The 21,789-nt window shown below is 44.9% G+C and overlaps 1 protein-coding gene across 3 annotated transcripts in view; it reads right to left on the bottom strand.

Moving 5' to 3' along the window:
• The window catches only part of LOC118595743 (protein only RNase P catalytic subunit), a 97,792-nt gene that overhangs the window by 43,983 nt on the left and 32,020 nt on the right, over positions 1-21,789 (bottom strand). For all 3 annotated transcript variants that reach the window (XM_036206509.1, XM_036206512.1, XM_036206511.1), the window contains exon 5: positions 9,662-9,769. In XM_036206509.1, coding sequence (XP_036062402.1) covers positions 9,662-9,769 — 108 coding nt within the window. The remainder of the gene's footprint in view (positions 1-9,661; positions 9,770-21,789) is intronic.

The raw sequence follows: 21,789 nt of genomic DNA, 5'->3' as shown, positions 1-21,789 counted from the left end.
GCATGTGTGTGTGCAACTCAGGGGACAATTTCTGGAAGTCAGTTCATTCCTTCCCTACATGGTTCTTAATCTTGAAATCAGAAATGTTAATAAAAACTTGGTTCATTTTGAGTGACTCAGACAAACTTTCTGAATTAGAAAGACTTGAGTAACTGCATTTCTTAAACATATTGTCAGGGGGACCAAGTGGGGGGCTGGAAAAGAAAAAAAAAGGTTTGGTGTGATGGCGCACACCTTTAATCTCAGCAACTGAGGGGCAGAGATAGGCAGATCTCTGAGAGTTCGAGGCCAGCCTGGTTGGCCTACACAGTGAGTTCCAAGACAGCCAGAGCTATATAGTGAGAACCTGTCTCAAAAAACAAAACAAAAGAAAAATCTTAAAAATGAAAAAATAAATACTGACAGGGGACTGGAGAGATGAACCATCATTAAGATGGCTGCTCTTCTAGAGGACTCAGGTTCAATTTCCAGTACCCACATGGCATTGTTACAACCTTCTGTAACCCCAGTGCCAAGGGGTCTGAATCCTTCTGGCTTCCACTAGCAAATGTGGTGCACAGATAAGCACATGGGCAAAACACCTGTAGACAAGAAGAAGGAGAAAAGGAGGAGGAGGAGGAGGAGGAGGAGGAGGAGGAGGAGGAGGAGATGATGAAAGAAGAGGAAGAAGAAGAAAAAAGAAAAAAAGTCAACTACCTGTCAAATTCTAACAGAAAAACATCTACTGCTAACCAGCTGATCAAACTGAAAAAGTATTTAGCTCTCATGTCCAGCCCCTACCATTCCAGTTATCTGTAGTGCAAAAACTTCAACCCAAAGTGGAAACAACAATTTTTGATTCTAGATTCCAATGTAGGAAACAAAGCAAAACAAAACTGAAACATTTTCTCCACACAAACAAAGGAAAAACAGAAAAAGAAAAACCCTCACACGGCAGCAGTGTGTTCCTCAAGGGAAAAAGTAACACAGGCCAGGTTTGAGGACGCAGGACCAGAGCAAGCTTCCTGTAAAGGCACTGTCTGGGGTGACGGTGAAGATGGAGGACGAATCCACCCCCAGAAGAGTCTTTCAAAGACGATGCACTTCAGCATCTACCATCTGCCGCTGTGAACGGCAGGAGCGGAGCTCCCTCACCACGTTCACATTGCGGAAACAGCGTCAAGCCCAGGCGGTGACAATTCAGCATGTCTGCAGCATGGAGTGAGGGGACAAAGTTACACACACATAAGCCATGAGCGCAGCTTACAGCATCTGCGCTGCTTCATGGGACTGACACATTAACAAGAGGTCATGTAAATCAACGGAGAGAAATAAATAGAGAGAACGCGCTGCCAAGTAAACGCTCCATCAAATGACCTTTAATGGCTAATACCCTGCCTCCATTTTCCTCTCACCGGCAACCAGAATTAATTCTGCAGCATTTCCAACCAAACGGCTTTCCATTCACGGCCCTAAGCAAGCTGCAAACATGGGAGCATTCAGTGCTGATGTCTGGCCACAATTCTTTCAAATTACACTATACATTTTCATTCTGCCAAAGCCATTTTAACCAATTCTCCGTTAGTTGCAGGAAAAAGGAGCAGAGCTGGGAACAGCTGGCAAGATGAACTAAAACGGTGTGCTTCCCCCACACTCCCTCTATTAGAGGAGCTTAGGAACGCTGGAGATCTAAAATCAGGCTGCAGAAGAAAGAGCAAGTGCCGGAGTGACGCACGGGCAGGTGTGTGGGGTGCAGGAGACAATGAAGAAACTGCGGCTAAGAACCTTTCCACTTTTATTCTTTCGTTTCCCAAGTGAAAAGCTGCGTGTTGCTCCTGCCCCCTCCAAGCCACCTCACATCACCAAGTATTAACACACACGTGGTGACTGAAAAGAAAAACTCATTTCTTAAAATGAAAGCCGTGAGAGCATGAGTCAGGCATGAGTCACGGAGACTTAGAACCCTCCCGTAATTCTAAGAAAAATAATCAATAGGAGCATCTCACAGAACGGCCACGAAGGATCTAGGCAGAGACAGTTTGCACTGCTGTGTTAAAACTCATTTCTAGCTTGGAAGCCATCAGCACCCTCAGTGTGGCAGCCAGAAGAGCTATATCATCGGAGAACAGTCTGTCCTTCCGGGCACGGGTAAGACCGCCCCCCCTGTTCTTCTGAGCTCGGGACGGACGGCTGCCCTGGCTGATGATGAGCAGAGGGCTGAGCGGGGAGCACTCACTGTGAAAGTATGACGACTTTAGCCTATCCCCACGACCCAGCCGGATGCCATGACATGCTCACACGCACATACACAACACACATACAGAAACACACACGCACACACACTAATAAACTTTAAGAGGGAGGCAGGAAGTGATGGAGTCAGAGCAGAAGCTTTACAAGTCGTCACGGTCCTCACAGCTCTCTGCCCCATCACTGTGATTGGCAGCACTTTAGTTATCTGGGTTCTGGAATGAGGAGGATAATAACACAGATAGCCTTAAATGGGCAGGTGTCCCCCCCCAAAAAAAAAGTTAGTGTGTTTAAACTATTGAAAACTTGAATTATTACTGCGGCATAATCTGACCTATCTTGACTAGAATTGGTTTTTGTTTTTCTGGAATATCCACACGAATTCTTTTTTTTTTTTCCTGTAGCTTCTGGGTTTTGTGGGGAGCTGGTTTACTGAGATATTTTGAGCACCAGGGCTGAGAAAGAAAGGCTCTCGGGAAAAACGTACGATGCACCCAAGAGCATGGGAGTGAGCTTCTCAAAGAGCCGCCTGTTTTGTTATTTTGAGAGGGTCTCCCTCTGCAGCTCACGTTGTCTTGAATTCACCAACTTCTTGCCAAAGTGCCAAGAGTACAGGCGTGAGCCTCCACAGCAGGCTCTTCAAGGCCTGTCTTCCTTTTCTTATCTTTTCTTCCTTGCTTATTTGTTGTGTATGTATATGCATGTGTGTGCACGTATGGATGTGTGTGCGTGTATGAGTATGTGTGTACAAATACATGTGTGTCCTGTAGTGTGTATGTGTTTGTGCGTGTGTGTATACATGTGTGTGGCATATTCATATGTGATAGTATGTATGTATGTGTGTGTGTGCATATGCATGTGAGGGTGTCCATGTGCATGTATATGTGTGTATGAGTGTGTATATGTTCACGTATGTGTGTTATGTGCATGTATAAGGGTGTGTGTGGTGTATGCATGTGTGAGGGTGTGCATGCATGAGTGTATTGTTTGTATGCACGTGTGTACATGCGTATATGTATGAACACTTGTGTGTATGTGTATAAGGGAATGTGTACATGTATGTCTGTATGCCTGTGTATATGTGTATTTGTATATGTATGTGTGTGGTGTGTGCTTGTATGTGGTATATGTGTGTATGCATATATAGGTATATGCATGTGATGCTGTACATTTATGCTTATGTATATATGTGTATTCATGTGTTTAGGTGTGTATATGCATATGTATGTACACATGATGAATGTAAGTGTGAGGGTGTGTGTGTTCATGTGTACATATACCTGTACATGATGTATATAAGTATGAGGATGTGTGTGTCCGTGTATGCATACACAGGTACATGATGTATGTAAATGTGAGGGGGGGTGTTTGTGTGCACACACATGTACATGATGTATGCAAGTGTGAGGGTGTGCTTGCCTAGGCTGGTATACATGGAGGCCAGAGGTTGATATGAGGTGCTTTCCTCAATCACTATCTGAGAAAGAGTCACTAAACATGCAGCTCACTATTTCGGCTGGACCGGCTGGCCAGAGAGCTCCTGGGATCTGCCGCCTGTCCTCATGCTGGGGTTATAGGCATGGACTACATGCCTGGTTTTGGTGTGAGTGCTGGGATCTGAACTCAGGTCCTCACGTCTGCACACTTCCCACGGGGCCCCCTCCTCCAGCCCTTCATGTTGTGACTTCACGGAGAAGAAGATTGTGTCCTTGGTGACTCAAGTTTGGGCCCTGAGCGCCAGTTCAGTAAAGCGCGGAGGCTAATAATAAAGATGGCTAAAAATGAATAAGTAAAAGCTGTCGGTTATTCAAAGCAGAACACTAAACACATTCTAAAACCCGCAGCCACAATAAACAAACCACATGCTCCTGCTCTACAGAGTGCACAGGCTCTGGGTTACTTTATCCCCACGCCTGTAGACTGACTGCATGATGCTCCAGACTAGGACAGGTACATCTCAGAAACTAGCACCATCACGCAGCTTTTGTCTTCTGGTCTCTGTAGGCACCTGCATGTGCGTGGCACACACACATCTACATTAAATAAATGCATTTAAATAAATCAATAGATATCTTTAAAAATTAACCAGCTCCTTAAATTTCACACAAGGCATGGGAGGGTCTAAAACTCAGCTCAGTCAGTGGGTGGTAAGAGAAGCAGGCGAGCCGGGCGGTGGTGGCACAGCCTGTAATCCCAGCACTGGGGAGGCAGAGGCAGGTGGATCTCTGTGAGTTCGAGACCAGCCTGGTCTACAGAGCTAGTCCAGGACAGGCTCCAAAGCTACAGAGAAACCCTGTCTCGAAAAACAAAACAAGCAAACAAACAAAAAAACAAAAAAACAAAAAAAAAACAAGAGACAGAAGCAGGCACTAAGAGTAACACTTTGGGTGTCTTTCGTCATTCTGGCTGATGGGCTACATGAGTGCCTGTAGTGTCAACTGTCTGCTCTGTCAGTAATGCAGGAAATGTCCTGAGCACCATATACAAGGCCCTTTTCTCAGTGCTGAAGAGCAGCGAGCAAGGCGTCTAGTTCTGGGTGCTATGTTTTAATGGAGGGTACCGAGAAGAAAACAGAGTCATTGTACTAACTAAACTAGTTATTGTGCTGGTTAGTGCTTGTCAACTTGACACAGACTAGTCACATAATGGAGAAGCTCAGTGGAGGAATGGCCTCCATCAGACTGGCCTGCAGGCATGTCCATGGGGAATTCTCTAGATTCATGACTGATGTGAGAGACCAGCTCACTTTGGGCCTCCCACCCCTGGGCAGGTGGTCTCGAGTTGTACAACAGCAAGGCACAGGGGACAGGCCAGTAAGCAGTGTGCCTCCGTGGTGCACCAAATCCTGCCCTAACGTCCCTCGATCACGACTGTTACCTGTGAGGTGAAGTAGACCCACTCCTCCCAAGTTGCTTTTCGTTACTGTTTTTTCACACAGCAATGGAGAAGCAAACTCCAGTCACTATTGCTATATAACCAACCACCCAAAACCAGGGTTAGATAATCGCTTATTTTCTCACTTTGGCCTGGGTTCTGCATAGTTTTTGGGTACCACACAGTAGACTGGCTGAGCTCATTGTGTGCAGAATCAGTCTGCAGGTTACCCAGTCTCCCTGAGTCCCCATCCTAGACTAGCCTCAAACGCGTGACCTTCCTGCATCCACCCCCAGACGGCTAGGACTGCAGGTGTGCACCACCACGGTCAGCTAGGTGGTCACTTTTAACCCACCAGGAGTGACCAGGGTTGACGTCACCAAACGTACAGTGGGTGAGCAGAGCCAGTACCTGCACCTCAGAAGCCTCCTGAGGTGCTGATGAGCGACAGCGACGTGAACGAGAGAGAGCATCAAAGGTTGACGGAAGAGCAAGTGCAAAGAACAGGCGGGAGGAGGTTCAGAATGTCTGAGGAACAAGGAGAGTTCCAGTGGCACAATACCTGAGTGAAAGACAGCGGGGAGGGCCGCCGAGAGACGGCTGAGAGGAGGTGCAATTACACGGTGAAAGGCTCCATCGTCCACAAGAACTTAGATCCCATCACTCTTAGGCAGGAAGGTATTAGAGAGAGACGAGGCACGAGGGCAGCTTAGATGTTTTGATGAAAGGCAATGTTACTGGCAACGGGAAGAAGCAATTAGAAAGCGGCAGAACTTTTGGGTGATCATCGACACAATCTGCCAGTCAACTGGGAATGAAGCTAGGGAAAGAATAACGCTTGTTAGTTTGTTCTTTTATTTTCTCAAACAAGGTAGCCTAGGTTAACTGCAAGCTTGAGGTCCTCCTGCCTCAGCCTTCAGAGTCCTAGATTATAAGTATGCCCCACCACACCGTGGGGGACTGGTCCCCACTTTTACCACCAGGGTACTTTTGAGCAGGAGAAGTGGGAGATATTTAGATAGAAAGAGATACCTAGATGATGAGAGCAAAGACAGAGACACAAGACAGCTTCGGGAGGGCTTGGGTCAAAACCCACCAGCCCAGAACTTTATTTAAAAGGGCTTTTTATAACAATGCCAAGGGGCGAGGCAAAAAAGACCTCCCCCTGCTAGATACAGCCAAGTATAAACCCTTCCAAATACCTGGTACCCAGGCCCGTGTGGCCCAATCATCCTCTTATGCAGTCCTGCTGGGTGAAGCCACTAGGAAACCTTGGTGGGCTCCAACACCACACTGGCTAGAAAGATAATAATTAAGCCTGGAATACTTGATTGGGGGGACAAGTAATTGAGTTGATGGTGGTGCCAAATATACACTCTCTTCAGTCTAAAACCATGAAAATAGTGTAATTTCTGTTTATCTTTATTCATGCTATGGTTCTTTCTTTTAAGAACATCCGTGAGCGTCCACCTGCATGCATGTATGTGCACTACATGGTGCATATTGGCATTTGGGGCCAGAAAGAGGCATCGGATTCTCTAGAACTGGAGTTAGAAATAGTGATGAGCTGCCCTGTGGGTGCAGGGCACCAAGCCCAGGTCCTCTGCCAAAGCAGCAACTGCTCCTCTCCTCCCCTCTTCTGGACGGAGTCTTACTATGTAGCCCAGAACTCACTGTAGTCCAGCCTGGCCTCCAACTCACAGTCCTCCTGCCTCAGCCTTGAGTGCTGAGGGCCACTGAGGTGGCTCAGTGGCTAGAACACCTGATGATCTGAGCTCCAGCTCCACGACCCACACGGAGAAAGAAGGAAGCTGATTCTGGCAAGTTCTCTAACCTCCAATGAGCATGGTGAAATGCACATGCACACACACGGAAAGTAAATCAAAATGTAAAACACACATACAAGATATATCTGAAAACTGAGAAAATAAATTCACAACTAGACTTGTAGTTGATCTCACTATGTAGCCCTGGCTGGCCTCAAATTAACAGATTTCCACCTGCCTCTGCCTCCTGAGCTCTAGGATTAAAGATGAGTGCCACCACGCCCCGACATTTTGTGATAAATTATGTGAACATGTGTGTGCATGTGCATGCACTTGAGTGCGGTGTCTGAGGAGGCCAGAGGAGTCAGGTCCCTGGAGCTGCAGTCACAGGCAGTTGAGAGCCACCTGATATGGGTGTTGGAAACGGAACTTGGGTCTCTCACAAGAGCAGAATAGCCTTTTAATCACTGAGCCATCTTTCCAGCCCCCATGCTTATTTCCTTAGTTCCCTAATTCCTGATGCCCCTAAGAAGCAAGCGCTAAGATCAAGCTAGGAGAGCACAGTGAAACTCCACGAATAAAGAATGCAAGATTCTTTCCTCAATAGTGAGTTTACCAAGCACACCAGACATATAATTAACCAGTGATGGAAAAGTATGGAGGTAGAGGCGGGATGGTCAGAAGTTCAAGGTCACTGTTGGCTACCTAGTGAGCTCAAGGCCAGCCCAGGCTATTTGGGACTCCTATTTGTAAAACAAAACAAAACAAAAATATTGTGGAAAAAAAAAAAGGCAAACATTGTAATATGCTTAATAATGGGAGCGTATCATTTGGTAACTCAGGGTGGCCTCCAACTTGAGATCATCCTGTCTCTGCCTCTGCCTCCTGAAGTCTGGGGTTATTGTCACACTCCTGAAGTCTGAGGTTATTGGCACACTCCTGAAGTCTGGGGTTATTGGCACACTTCTGAAGTTTGGGGTTATTGGCACACTCCTGAAGTCTGGGGTTACTGTCACACTCCTGAAGTCTGGGGTTATTGGCACACTCCTGAAGTCTGGGGTTACTGTCACACTCCTGAAGTCTGGGGTTATTGGCACACTCCTGAAGTTTGGGGTTATTGGCACACTCCTGAAGTCTGGGGTTATTGTCACACTCCTGAAGTCTGGGGTTATTGGCACACTCCTGAAGTCTGGGGTTATTGGCACACTCCTGAAGTCTGGGGTTATTGGCACACTCCATCATACCAACTTTTATGTCTGCTTGAGTTTTCTTTTGTGCAGCCGAAATAGAAATCGGGGCCTCTGCATGCTAGCAAGTCCTCTCCCCCGAGCTATACTCCACCCCTAAAACACAGTTTCTTAACACTGTTTTATTTTGTCTTGTGCTTTTAATAGTACTGACTTCAATTTTTTAATTTTATGTGCATTGGTGTTTGGCCTGCATGAATGTCTGTGTGAGGATGTTGGATCCCCTGGAACTAGAGTTACAGACAGTTGTGAGCTGCCATGTGGATCTGGGAATTGAACCCAGGTCCTCTGGAAGAGCAGTCAGTGCTCTTAATCATTGAGCTATCTCTGCAGCCCCCTGACTTCAATTCTTAATCAACTATTACTTGGATACCTGGCCTAGATTGACTCTAATGTTAAGGTAGAACTTAGTATTTCATTTTTTTCTTTCTGTTTTTTTGAGATAGGGTCTCTTTACATAGATCAGACTGGCCTCAAGTTCAGAGATCCACCTGTCTCTGCCTCCTGAATACTGGGATTAAAGGCATGCAATACCATGCTCAGTCTAGAATTTAGCATTTTCCATTGTCATAAATGACAGGAAAAATATTTGAAACTATCAGATAAAAGCCTACAGACAAACAAGAATTACTGTTCCACTTGGGCGTTCCCTTGAATAGTAATTGCGATCGTAGCTGCACTTGTGAAGTTTGTGTACTAACGGGCTTTCACATACGGAGTCACTCAGTCTTCGCAACATCTTTAGAGACAGGGACCATTCTATTCTCTTTCTTCAGACCGGCCGGACGGTGGTGGCGCACACCTTTAATCCCAGCACTTGGGAGGCAGAGGCAGGCGGATCTCTGTGAGTTCGAGGCCAGCCTGGGCTACAGAGCGAGTTCCAGGACAGCCAGGGCTGTTACACAGAGAACCCCTGTCTTGGAAAACAAACAAGCAATCAAACAGGAACAGGACCTCCAACTGCCGAAGAACAGCACAAATCACAATGATAACAGCCACAGCTGAAATCCAGGGGCTCTCACAGTCCAATTTTAAAGTCCTGGTTGTTTTCTAGGGATTGATTGTGCAAAATGAGCTTTAACTTTCTAATCTCGTTGCTGCTATAGAAAAATCACGGTCACAGAGGGGACACTTGGGAAGCAGAGCAGAGGGGCCTCTGTGAGTTCAGGTCAGTTTTGGTCTACATAGAGAGACTGTCTCAAAAAGAAAAGAGGGGGAAAGCCTGAAAAATCATGGTTGTTTTATTTGAAACTGCTAGTATATTTACAAATCGATAAAAAACAAAAGAGCACCCAGTGGGAAAACAACCACATAGGTTAATTTATGAACAATGTATCATGTGTGGAAACCTGAGGTAATGAGTAAAGTACCTAGTATCTCAGTATTATAACTTGGTGTATTAACTTTCAAATTAGAGAGATGTGATCCACCGGAAGACAGTGACTCCGAGGAGAAAGTAGAGGCCGGAAGAAAGCAAGCTGGAGGCTATGCAGAAAGGCAGAACTATTCCTACAGAGAGAGAATGACAAAATGAAACATACTTACAGTTTGAGATTCACGGCCCTTAGGAAACATTTTTGCAACATTGAGGCCATCAAGAACAATATCAAAAGGAGGACAGGAGTTTACGAAGTTCTCAAATCTCTTCAGTTCCTAAAGAGGCAAAGCCAGACAGAACGTCAACAAGAGCTTAGGGGCTGGGGATGTGGGTCAGTTATGGAGAGCCTGTCTGCTCCATACTGAAGCCTCGGGTTCGATCCCCAGCACTGCATAAATCAGGTATGTCATTCCACCCCACAGAGGTGGAGAGGGGAGCAGAGAGCTCAAGAGCATCCTCAGATACAGTGAGCCTAGGCCAGCCCGAGATACAACCGGCTAGACCCGAGAACTAGACAAGGACTTCACTGTAAACGTGCCCGAGGTGATTTAGTATGATTTTGATAATTGAAATATTCCTCCCATAACCTCCCCCCCCCACACACACACACAGAGGATGGGATGGAATTCTAAACAGGCTGCATTTAGAAGCCAACTGCACAGGTACCCAGTGCTCTACAATCTCTTGTGCTTCCCCTCACAGGACATTCTCACGTCCTGCTTCATTTCCTACAGCCGCTAGACTGCCTGCCCCCCCCCCCCCCCCCGAACACTCACAAAGAGATCGGGATACTAAGATTTTAAGTCCTGTTCTTCACAGATGTGAAGACACAGAACCCTGTTACCTGGCCACCGTGACGAGAGAACAAGGACCGACATTTTACATTTTTTATTTATTTTCTTGGTGGCACACACCTTTAACCCTAGCACCCTGAAGGTAGATACAGTTAGATCTCTGAGTTTGAGGTCTACTCGGGAATTTTCAAGTCAGCTAGGGCTACACAGTGACACTGTCTCAAAACAAACAAATAAACAAACAAACATTTTTCCCCCTTGATTTTGTTTTCTGAAATAAGGTCTTGCTGTATAGCTCGGGCTGGTCTCAAACTCACTATGTACTTTGGGCTGGCAGGAACGCAGGAACCTCCTGCCTATGCCTCTGAGTGCTGGAATTACAAGTATGTGTCATTACTACTCTATGCTTACGACAGTATCAATAAGACAAGCCCCCCAGCTCACTGTGAGGACAAACCAAATAAACGGTGCTGACTGTCACACGGAAGAGTGCTATGGGAAAGAGAGGGGGTCCTGCTTCTGGAAATGACAGAATTGGTCTGTTACTCTGGAGTACCCATAATAACAGAAAGTCCAAATCGGACAGAAACCGGACAGTATACGACACTGGAAAAGCCTGGTGACTTCAAAACACGTCTAAAAATTATTTGACACTACTCCTACCTCACAAGCTGGCCTCTAACTGGGCCTCCACTCGAATGTAAACATGGCCTCTCTTTGGCAAGTGCTGGAATAAACAGTGAGACAGAGCGGGGCTTCCCAACCTCTTGTTGTACTGGGGTTGAACTCAAGGCTTTCTGCACGCTACGTAAGAGCTTGGTCTGAAGCTGAGCTACGTCTCCAGGCAGAGCTCTGTGACTTCTGAGATAGGGAATAAAAACAGCAGAAAGTTGGAGGCTCACGCCTGAAATCCCAGCACTAAGGCTGAGGCTGTAGGATCACCGTGGACCAGACTAGGTATATACCAAGTTTCAGGATAGCCTGGGCTATAATATAGAGAGAGTCTGCCCCACAAAAACAAAAACAAAAACAAAAACCCCAAACCCAAATATGTAGAAGGGGGTGGTTGAAATATTTACCTAGTAGAGAGAAATGTCAACAGTCATGGTCTTTACTTTTTCCTTCTTTCTTTCTTTCTTTCTTTCTTTTTTTTTTTTTTTTTTTTTGAGACAGGGCCTCACTATGTAGTACCAGCTGGCATGGAACTCCCTATGAATTGCAGGCTGGCCTCAAACTCTCAGAGCTCCGCCTCTGTTGCCTGGATTTAAAGGTGTGTGCCACCACACTTAGTGTATTTCTGCTTTAAGAAGTCAGAGAAACAGACTCTAGAAATGGCTGTGTATAAAAGACCTGAATGAAGGCAACATCAGTGGACATGTTAACATGGAAGGGGAGGAACTTTCATCAGGTTCCACTTCTAGACAAAGGGCTACAGGCAATTAATGTTTACTGGGACAAGGAGAATTAATCTCTCCCACAACAGACAAGCCCCCTTACAGGATAGAGTGCATCCATTGAAACCATATACACACAAACAACAATAATGAACTCAGCAGGCTACATTTACATATATTTGAGCATACATATGTTACATGGAGAAATACATAACAGCAATAACCAAGAGAAAAGGTTATCAATATGAAAGTAGAAGAGGCAGATGGGAGGGTCTGAAGGAAGGCTAACGGGAGAGGTCAGGAAGAGGAAAGGGATATAATTCTATTTCAATTAAAAATGTATGTTTAGTGCGGTGGTATGGCACACATGTCTAATCCCAGCACTCAGAAGGCAGAGGCAGGCAGATCTCTGTAAGTTAGAGACAAGCCTGGTCTACAGAGCAAGGTCCAAGACAGCCAAGGCTACACAGAGAAACCAGGTCTAGAAAAACAAAAAACAAAATAAAACAAAAATTAACCAAGTCAGTAGAGGAAATTTGTGCTTGGTATTAGCCAAAAGGCCAAGAAATAATAGAAGAGCACATTTACTATAGAAGAAAATAAAATAAAAAGGAATAAAAGTCCAAATTATTTTAGACGGGATTATTCTTTCACAGTCTCTGTCTCTCTCTCTCTCTCTCTCTCTCTCACACACACACACACACCCCTATAATGTACTTTAATCATATTTTCTTCCGTTATCCTCTTTTATCCCTTTCTCATCTCAGAATAAATTTAGTAAGGCAAAAAGTGGAAAACAAACTGTCCTTACTCTTGATTTCACTTTGCATACAAAATTATTTTCAAATGGATCACAGAAGGCTGAAGAGATGACTCAGTGGTTAAGAGCACTGGCTGCTCTTGCAGAGGACCCAGGTTCAACTCCCGGCACCCACAGAAGGGCTCACAACCACCTGTCACTCCTATTGCAGGGGATCCAACGCCCTCTTCTGGTTTCCCATGGGTACAGCACACAGAGACATAGATGCAGGCAAAGCCACCCACCCACAACAATAATAGAATAATCAAAAGTAAAACCTGCAGTTGGTAACAAAACCAACTCAATTTTGTTGGAGTAGGAATATTAATTTTTATAAATGAAAGTAAAAATATCAAGGAGAACAAAAAGTGTCTATGCAATACTGAATGAAAAAAAGAAATATAAAGGAAAGGGAAGGACATGACTCCTCCTAGGTATGGTGGAGGAGAAAGCGTATTATAGATAAATGTGAGAGTATAGATAGGTAGAGGCAGGGACATCTGGGAGAGTCCAGACTCTGAGCCATGTGAGGAAAGAGGGGAGGGAAAGGCAGAGGGGAGAGAGAGAATCAGGTGCAGCAGCCAGGAGGCCAAATGGCCAGGAGGCAAAAGGCACAAGGGGTAAGGAAAAGTCTGGATTACATAGGGAAGAGCCTCGGGGGAGGGCAGCCCGGCTGCTGGGTTGGAGAGTTCCAGGCAGAGGGCGGGGTAGGCCAGCCATCCTCTGCAACAGCCAGAGACTGAGGGCTGAGGGCTGATGGGAGAAGCTGGAGGCCAGGTCCACCTTGACAGGATAAATAGGCACCTCAGCTGTTTGTCCCAGGTTTGAAACTTAAATATGATGATTATTATTTTTTCTTTCTGTCCATATACAGCTAGATAAGCCAAAGGAAACAAGACAAGTCATTAAATTGCTAACCCGGAGTTTTTCTAAGAGGCCACATCTGACATATCAGGAGGATTAGTAGGAGTGTGGGGCCAGCCTGGGGTTGTACAATGAGTTCCAGGCCAGCGTGTCTCGGAAAAAGAAGGAAAACTGCCACTAATAACGAGCTTAGAAACATTTTCCATTTCACTATCAACTATGGCTTTGGTGCTGTGCTTAGCAGAACACTGTACTCATCTCAGCAGTGATCACAGACATGGACATCAAAACATGTCTCTGGAAAGAAAAGAGACTAGATAACGTACAGACTCCCTTCCTATTCTGATACTGTGGTGTCCATAGCGGCTGGAAATTCCTTAAAACTACAGACTGGGAAAAGGTGTGCCTGGGACAGTTCATGACACCCTCTGGATATGCCATAAAATCCCCAAAGATGATCCTCCTGGTCTATATACCCTCTACCTGGAGAAAAAGATCCAGAATCCCCGGCTGCTCTTTCATCCCCACTGCTCAAGCCCTGCCCACCAGGTACACTGTCAGCTAGGGGTCCAGGGCAGTATCTCCACAGGTGCCCCTGGAGCTCAGGTTGAGTGAAACACTTTTTACTTATTTATTTACTCATTCATTTACTTGTTTATTTATTGAGAGAGGGTCTTTGATTGATTATGTAGCTCTGGCTCTCCTGGAACTCGCAGAGATGCACCTGCTCCTACCAGTGAAATACATTTATTTTTTATTTCATGTGTATTCGTGTTTTGTCTGCCTGTATATCTGTGTGTAGGTGTCAGATCCCCTGGAACTGGAGTTACAGGCAGTTGTAAGCTGCCATGTGGGTGCTGGGAATTGAACACAGGTCCTCTGAAAGAGCAGCCAGTGCTCTTAACCGCTGAGCCATCTCTCCAGCCCAGTGAAATACATTTATGTTGCCGAATTCAAAAGCCACCAGGCAGCTAGTGCAGATAAGGCGTGACAAAAAAAGAGTTGGCCTACTAAGAGAGCAGGTACCAAAGGCAGCACAGAGCCTGATAGTTCAGCAGCTTTCCGGGGGGGGGGGGGGGGGGGGGGGGGGGAGGAGATTTGAATAGAGCTGAATGTGGGGGTGCATGCCTGCAAGCCCATCATTTGGAGCTGGAGGATTGGGAGGTCAGTGCTCAGTTACAGAGGGCGTTTGGGGGCAGCCTGGGCTACACAAGACCCTGTTCAAAACATAACAAGGGGAAAAAAAAAAACACCCAGTAAACAAAAATCAAAGAACAATTTTATTTTTTCCATGTCCATGTTTATACATTGGCCAATGATCTAGGATATAAAAAGTCTACCTGTGTATTAATCTTTTATTTCTTGGCTGTCACTAAAAATATTTTTTCTTAAAAAAAACCTTTTCTTAAAATTAATGTGATATAATTAATATACCATGCCATTTATCCATTTGAAGAAATAATTTACAGGTTTGTTGTGGAATATTATTTTAAGATGTGTTACATTTGTTTATGCTGTGGAACATTTGTTTTTTTTTTTTTTGTTTGGTTTTGGTTTTTCGAGACAGGGTTTCTCTGTGTAGCTTTGCGTCTTTCCTGGATCTCACTCTGTAGACCAGGCTGGCCTCGAACTCACAGAGATCCGCCTGCCCTGCCTCCCGAGTGCTGGGATTAAAGGCATGTGCCACCACCGCCGGCTTTGGAACCTTTTTTTTTTTTTTTGAGCTGAGGATCGAACCCAGGGCCGTACGCTTGCAGGCAAGTGCTCTACCACTGAGCTAAATCCCCAACCCTGGAACATTTGTTTAATGATACAAAGATGTGTTGCATTCTTTTATGTTGTGTTTGTTTAACTCTGTGAGCTGTGTTACTTTGCCTGTCTAAAAACACCTGTTTGGTCTAATAAAGAGCTGAATGGCCAATAGCTAGGCAGGAGAGGGAGAGGCAAGGCTGCCAGACAGAGAGAATAAATAGGAGGAGAAAGGTATATAGAATAGAGAGAGAAAAAAGCCCAGCAAAAGGTAGATGGATAATTTAAGTTAAAAAAAAATTGGCTAGAAATGAGCCAAGTTAAGGCCAGGCATTCATAAGTAAGAATAAGACTGTGTATTTACTTGGGAGCTGGTGTCAGGACCCCAAAGAACAAAGAGTAAAGAGAAAAAACCAAGAACACCACAGGCTGTGTAACACCACCACCATCTACTTTTAAACTACCTGTCCTTCCTAGAAAAACAAAACCCACATAAAAACAAGACTCAGTGACAGTCAATCCTTCCCCCAGCCCCCATAACTCAATCAGTGACCTATTCTGTTTCCCTGGATTTCCTATTCTGAGAACTTACTCTAAACTGAGCCACACATACAGCAGAGGTTTTAGAAAGTGGCTTCTTTCACTAGAATGATATTTTCAGTGCTTATTCATATGGCAGCATAAGTCAACACTTTAACATGCTATGGCTGTTACTATGCATACCTGTCCACTCTCCAGCTGGTGAGCATTCATTCTTTCTGCTTTGGGCTACTAACAAAGATGCTGCTGTGAACTCGGGTGGACAGTTTTGCACGGATGTTCATTTCCATTTCTTTTGGAAAACCTAGGAGTTCACTGTCAGATCACATACTAATTCTACGCCAGACTGTTTCCAGAGTGGTTGACCTGTTGTACTTTTCTACCTGTAACATGAGGTTGCAATTTCTCCACATCCTCCCCAAGCCTGGAAGCTATCTGTCTGTATTATGATCATGCTCACGGCTATATGACATGGAGCATCTTCAAGTGTTCACTGACATGCAGGAAGCCTTTCTGTTTTGCAAATGTGGACTTCACAAAACTATCATGTATCCCCTTCATTAATCAGCACAATGTTGCCATTGTTTTAGTTCTGTTTGTTTGTTTCATATATCCCACAGCTGGCCTCAAACTCACAATCCCCCTGTCTCACCCTCCTGAGCACTGGAATTATAGGTAGGTACCACCATGCTTTATTCAAAGCCTTCATTCATTTTGTGCTTTAAAACTTCGTGAAAATATAACCACAAAGGAACTGTAAGTATGATTTACAAACAGAGGCTATTATCACAAATGTTGGCAGGGATCAGGCAGGTAAAATAAATACTAACACTGTCTAAATATAAGAAAATAAAATAGGGCTGGCCAGATGGCTCAGTGGGTAAGGGTGCTCGCTACAAGCCTGATCATCTGGGTTCAAGTTCCAGAATCCACATGGTAGAAAAGAACTGACACACCCAAGTTGTCTTCTGATTCCCACATGCATGAGTGTCTGCAGGAGTCAACAGGTGAGTTTCTAGGACACGGCTTTCAAAGGAAATCCAGGTGGGCATGGCGGTGCACACTGTTAACCCTGGAACCAGGGAGGCAAAGATGGCAGGTCTGTGTGAGTTTCAGGCTACACAGTGAGACCCTGTCTCACAAACAAGCAAACAAAACAGAAAATGAAGTGGTAGTGTACATCTATAATTTCAGCATTCTGGAGGTTGAGAGGGGGAGATGAGAAGTATAAGTTCATCCATACGTGGAGTTTGAAGACAGCTGGGCTACATGAGAGTCTCTCTCTCTCCTCTCCTTCCTTCCTTTCTTTCATCTTTTTTTTTTTTTTTTTTTAAATTTCAAAACAGGGTTTCTCTGTGTAACCCTAGCTGTCCTGGAACTCACTCTATAGACCAGGCTGGCTTTGAACTCAGAGATCTGCCTACCTCTGCCTCTGCTGAGATTAAAGGTGTGTACCACCACCACCACCACCACCACCACCACCACCACCAGGTGACAGATTTTCCTAAAAAGTGAAAGAAAAAGAAAGAAAGAAAGAAAGAAAGAAAGAAAGAAAGAAAGAAGGGAGGGAGGGAGGGAGGGAGGAGGGAGGGAGGGAGGAGGAAGGAAAGAAGGAAGGAAAGAAGGAAGGAAGGAAGGAAAGAGAGAAAAGCTGGGCATCGAGGCACATACTTACAACCCCAGCACTTGGGAGACCGAGATGGGAGGATAGAAAGTTCAAGGTCATCCTCAGCTCCAGAGGGAATCTGAAGCCAGCCTGAGCTACATGAGACCCTGTACCCTCCAAAAGATTATGTATATCTTGAGTTTAAATTAAGAAAAAAAAGAAAGAAAATGCTTTCTTTATGCTTGTTACTATAAGACTGAAAAGTGTAAAGAAATGTAAAACGAACTCTAAAACCAGCCAAAGTTGATTTCTTCACCGTATCCTAGTTCACATTAGAAATAATGAAGCAAGTCTGCGAAACGGCCTTACAACTGTAACCCGGAAATGCAGTCTGCACTATGCAAGCAAGAAACCAGAAATTTGAAATGACGCCTCAGCTCCATAATAAAGGAAAAAGCCGATTTATAATTATAAAAATCTTAAGGTCCACATGGTGAGCCTGATTCTACTTTCAATTCTCCTAATAGTATATGAGAAAACTACCAGGTTGAGCAAGTGATTTTTCTTGGTAAGTGGAGATGCTAAAATTTCTAACACTTTTTATTTATTTATTTATTTTTGGGGGGGGTGGTGTTTCAAGACAATGTTTCTCTGTGCAGCCCTGGCTGTCCTGGAACTCACTATGTAGTTCAGGCTGGCCACAAACTCAGAGATCCACCTGCCTCTGCTTTCCAAGTGCTGGGATTAAAGGGGTGTGCTACCACTGCCCGACAAGACAAACAGTATTTTTTTTAAGACAGGAAGAAAGGGGATATTAAGACAACTGGCTTTAGTCAGACAGGAAGTAGAAAAGCAGGGGAATACCAGCTATTTTAGGAACAAGCAATGTTCCTAGCATGGGAACACCAATAAAAAACACCTTTGTACCTAATGTCTAAATGATGTGACTTCTTTAGGACATAGCTCCCAAGTAATCCCTGACACCAAGACCAAGACACAGGGAGTTAGATATGAGGGAACCAAGGAAGGTGCAGGTGTAGCAATAGCTCCTGAGGCTCCAAACGCCCCTTTGTGGTTAAATATCTTGCAGCTGTGGCTAACACTTGACCCACTACAGCAGAGGTGCTAAGACCATTTCCAAATTGATACACGTGTGCCCCAGGGAACGGCCTACATCACCCCTAGACCCTGGCTTCATTAGAATAGCATTTCCATTGAGGCTTGTTTATAGGCTGAATTGTTTGCTTCAGTCAGACAAGAACCGAGGAAACTTCTATCATTGACAGTGTGACTGCCTCAGTGCAGGCAGGGAAACTGAGTCACAGGTCCAGAGAGTGCCGTTAGAGCATGACAACAGAGGCTGGAGAACCTGAGCCTTCCTCAGTCCTTGTAAAATAGAAAGTGTGGGAAGCTCAGACTTCTTATTTAATAGGAAGTTGTGAGAGATACTTCAATTTCCCACCGTTGTTTCATTATCTGTGATTACTACAGTATGATACCCTTTTTTAAAATTAGTTTTTCTCAGACAGGGTATTTCTCAGACAGGGTATAGCCTCGCTAACAGTATGCTATCTTATTGGACCTGTAAATAAAAATGTTTATGTGTGTGCGTGCTCATGCATGAACACATATGTGCAGGCCAGAGGACAAGTCCCTCACTGGCCTGAAGCTCATCAATTAAGCCAGCAGGTCAGGGACCATCCTGTCCACCTCCTGGTAATACAAACACACAACCACATTCAGTGTTTTTACAGAGGCTGTGGAGATGGAACTCAGGCCAACTTCTGTAACCCTGAAACCTTGTAATTTTATCTGAATTTGCTGATTTCAGTAAGATGAAGAAAAAAAGAAAGCAAACAAAACTTCCTGACATAAATAACCCCCAGACCTTGCAGTGGTGGTGCACGCCTTTGATTCCGCACTCAAGAGGCAGAGGCAAGCAGATCTCTGTGAGTTCAAGGCCGGCCTGGTCTACAGAGTAAGTTCAAGGACAGCCAGGACTACACAGAAAAACCCTGTCTTGAAAAACCAATAAATAAATAAATCCCCAAATTTTTGTGGTCAGGTGTAATACCACACTCATGGAACCCCAGCAAGGTGGAAGGGGTTCAAGTTTGAGGCCAATCTTAGCTACACAGTGAACCTTGACTCAAATAAACAAAGCTCAAGGCATAGGTCAGTGGTAGAGCACCTGCCTACCATGAACAAGACCATAGGTTTGATCCCAGCATCACCCTGCCCCCAAATTAAACAAAACGAAAATAATAAAAATAATTAGCTAAACAATCTGCATTAATACAACAAAATATTTATTTAGGTTTTTGAGATAATATCATATGTAGTCCAGGCTGGCCTTGAACTTTCGACTCCTGCTTCTACATCCCAAGAGCCTCGATGACAAGCCTTGGCTCCCATGCTTCATTTCTGTGGTTCTGGGGACTGCATCCAGGGCTCTGTCAGGCTAGGCGAGTGATCTACTAACTGAACTCTGTGTCCAGACCCAAGAAGCTTTTAAGGCATGGTTGACCTTATAAGGAAAAGAAAACAAAGCCCCAGCACTCCAAGTACCAAAGACAAAGCCAGATCTAGAAAGTGGGAGTGGTGAGCGTAAGTGTTGGCACTAACACTCCAGGTGAGAATGGAAAGGAAGGGGGGGGGAGGGGTAATCAACAGTCTGACCTTTAATGCCCCTGCAGGAAGGAGAGAGGTGAAGCAAACTCTTGAATAAATAAGGCACATTCATTTTTTAAGTCATCCATCAGAGGTCTGGGAAGGGAGAGGATTCCCGAAGAAAAGATGCCACAGGCACATGCATTAAATAGGTCTGGAGTACAAATTTAGACAAAACCATCGTGCTCACAAGGGTGAGTACAGGAAGTGGGCCTAGTCTAGTGATTATCTCTTGGGCATTTGGCAGAGGCAAACAAAACTTCCCTGGAGGGTCTATCAATATCCCTGGCCACGAAGGCATTCCTACAGAGAGAAAAAACTTCCCTAAAACTGAATTCATTAGTTTAAAACTATAAACACACAGGAAACTATCAATCATGTATGAGGCCTCTCACAAAATAAGAATGGAGCCCAAAGAACCCAGGATAAGGATAATAACAGAATGACCTAAGAGACAATATAAAACAAATGTCAAATGCCAGGCCTGTGATGCACATCCATGATCCCAGTATTGAGGAGACTAAGGCAGAGGGATCATGAGTTTGAAGACAGTCTCGGCTAGATAATAAGACCTCGTCTCAAGAAACAAATAAGAAAGAGTTTTGTAAAATCAATTAAAACATGTAAGAAAAATTTAAAAATCCTCAGAAATTGGAACATAAGTCCTGTAATTAAAAATCTGAAATAAGAGCGGGGCAGTGGTGGCGCACGCCTTTAATCCCAGCACTCGGGAGGCAGAGGCAGGCGGATCTCTGTGAGTTCGAGGCCAGCCTGGTCTACAGAGCGAGTTCCAGGAAAGGCGCAAAGCTACACAGAGAAACCCTGTCTCGAAAAGAAAAAAAAAATCTGAAATAGGAATGATGCCTCCATGGTTAAATGCACTGGCTGCTCTTCCGGAGGAGCTGGGTTTGATTCCTAGCACCCACCCATGGGACAACTCACGGCAGGAACTCCAGTTCCTGGGGATCTGATACCCTCTTGTGGCCTCCTTGGATTTCAGGTACACACATGGGACACAGACATACATGCATATATATAAAAATTTTTAAACGTCTTTTAAATAGTCTGAAATCGAGCCAGAGCTACAGCTCAGCGGCAGAGTGCGTGTCTGGGTGTGTGAGGCCCTAGGCTCACTCCCCAGCGCTGCATGAAAGCAAACACAATTGCAATCACGTGGACGGGGAAAGTAAACAGACAAACTGTGGTGTACTCACATGCTAGAATGCTATGCAGCAACGAAAGGAAACCATGTAACCACACAAAACACACACAACATTATATTACAAAAGAACATGCTATTAAGTGAAAGTAGACAAAAGGATCACATGTCCTGTGGAGACCCACAGAGGTTTCCTAGAGAGAACTTACTCAGGGTCAGAGAAACTGAGCTTGCTTTCTTTCCCCAGCAGGGCTGCATGAGGGGCTGATTTGGTCACGGGTGTGGTTACCAGGTGTTTGGAAGGTCTGCACTTGCCTGTGAGGTGTGCTTTGATCTAGCAGGGGGGAGGTCTTTTGCCCCGCCCCTTGGCATTGTTATAAAAAGCCCTTTTGAATAAACGTCTGGGCCGCTGAGTATTGACCCGGTCCTCCTGGAAGCTGTCCTGTGTTTCTGTCTTTCTCCTCTTCGCTACCCCTCTAGTTATTATCTTCTTACCCCCCTCCTCCTCATAGGAACCTGGAAAAAGTGGGAGCTGGCCTCCCACAACGTCCTAAGATTTTTGTTACAGTAAGTGTTTAGTAAAGGCAAAACTGCAGAGAACAGATCAGTGCTTACCGGGAGCTGGGTGTCAAGGCAAGGTCAACCCAAAGCATCCGATGAAACTTGGTTCGAACAGAAGTAGCATAATTAATACTTTATTACTGTACTGCAGTATACTAA

The sequence above is a fragment of the Onychomys torridus genome, chromosome 14 (genome assembly GCF_903995425.1).
Source record: "Onychomys torridus chromosome 14, mOncTor1.1, whole genome shotgun sequence".
NCBI lineage: Eukaryota > Metazoa > Chordata > Mammalia > Rodentia > Cricetidae > Onychomys > Onychomys torridus.
The sequence above is the reverse complement of the archived record's forward strand: the minus strand, read 5'-3'. Positions and strand labels throughout refer to the sequence as shown.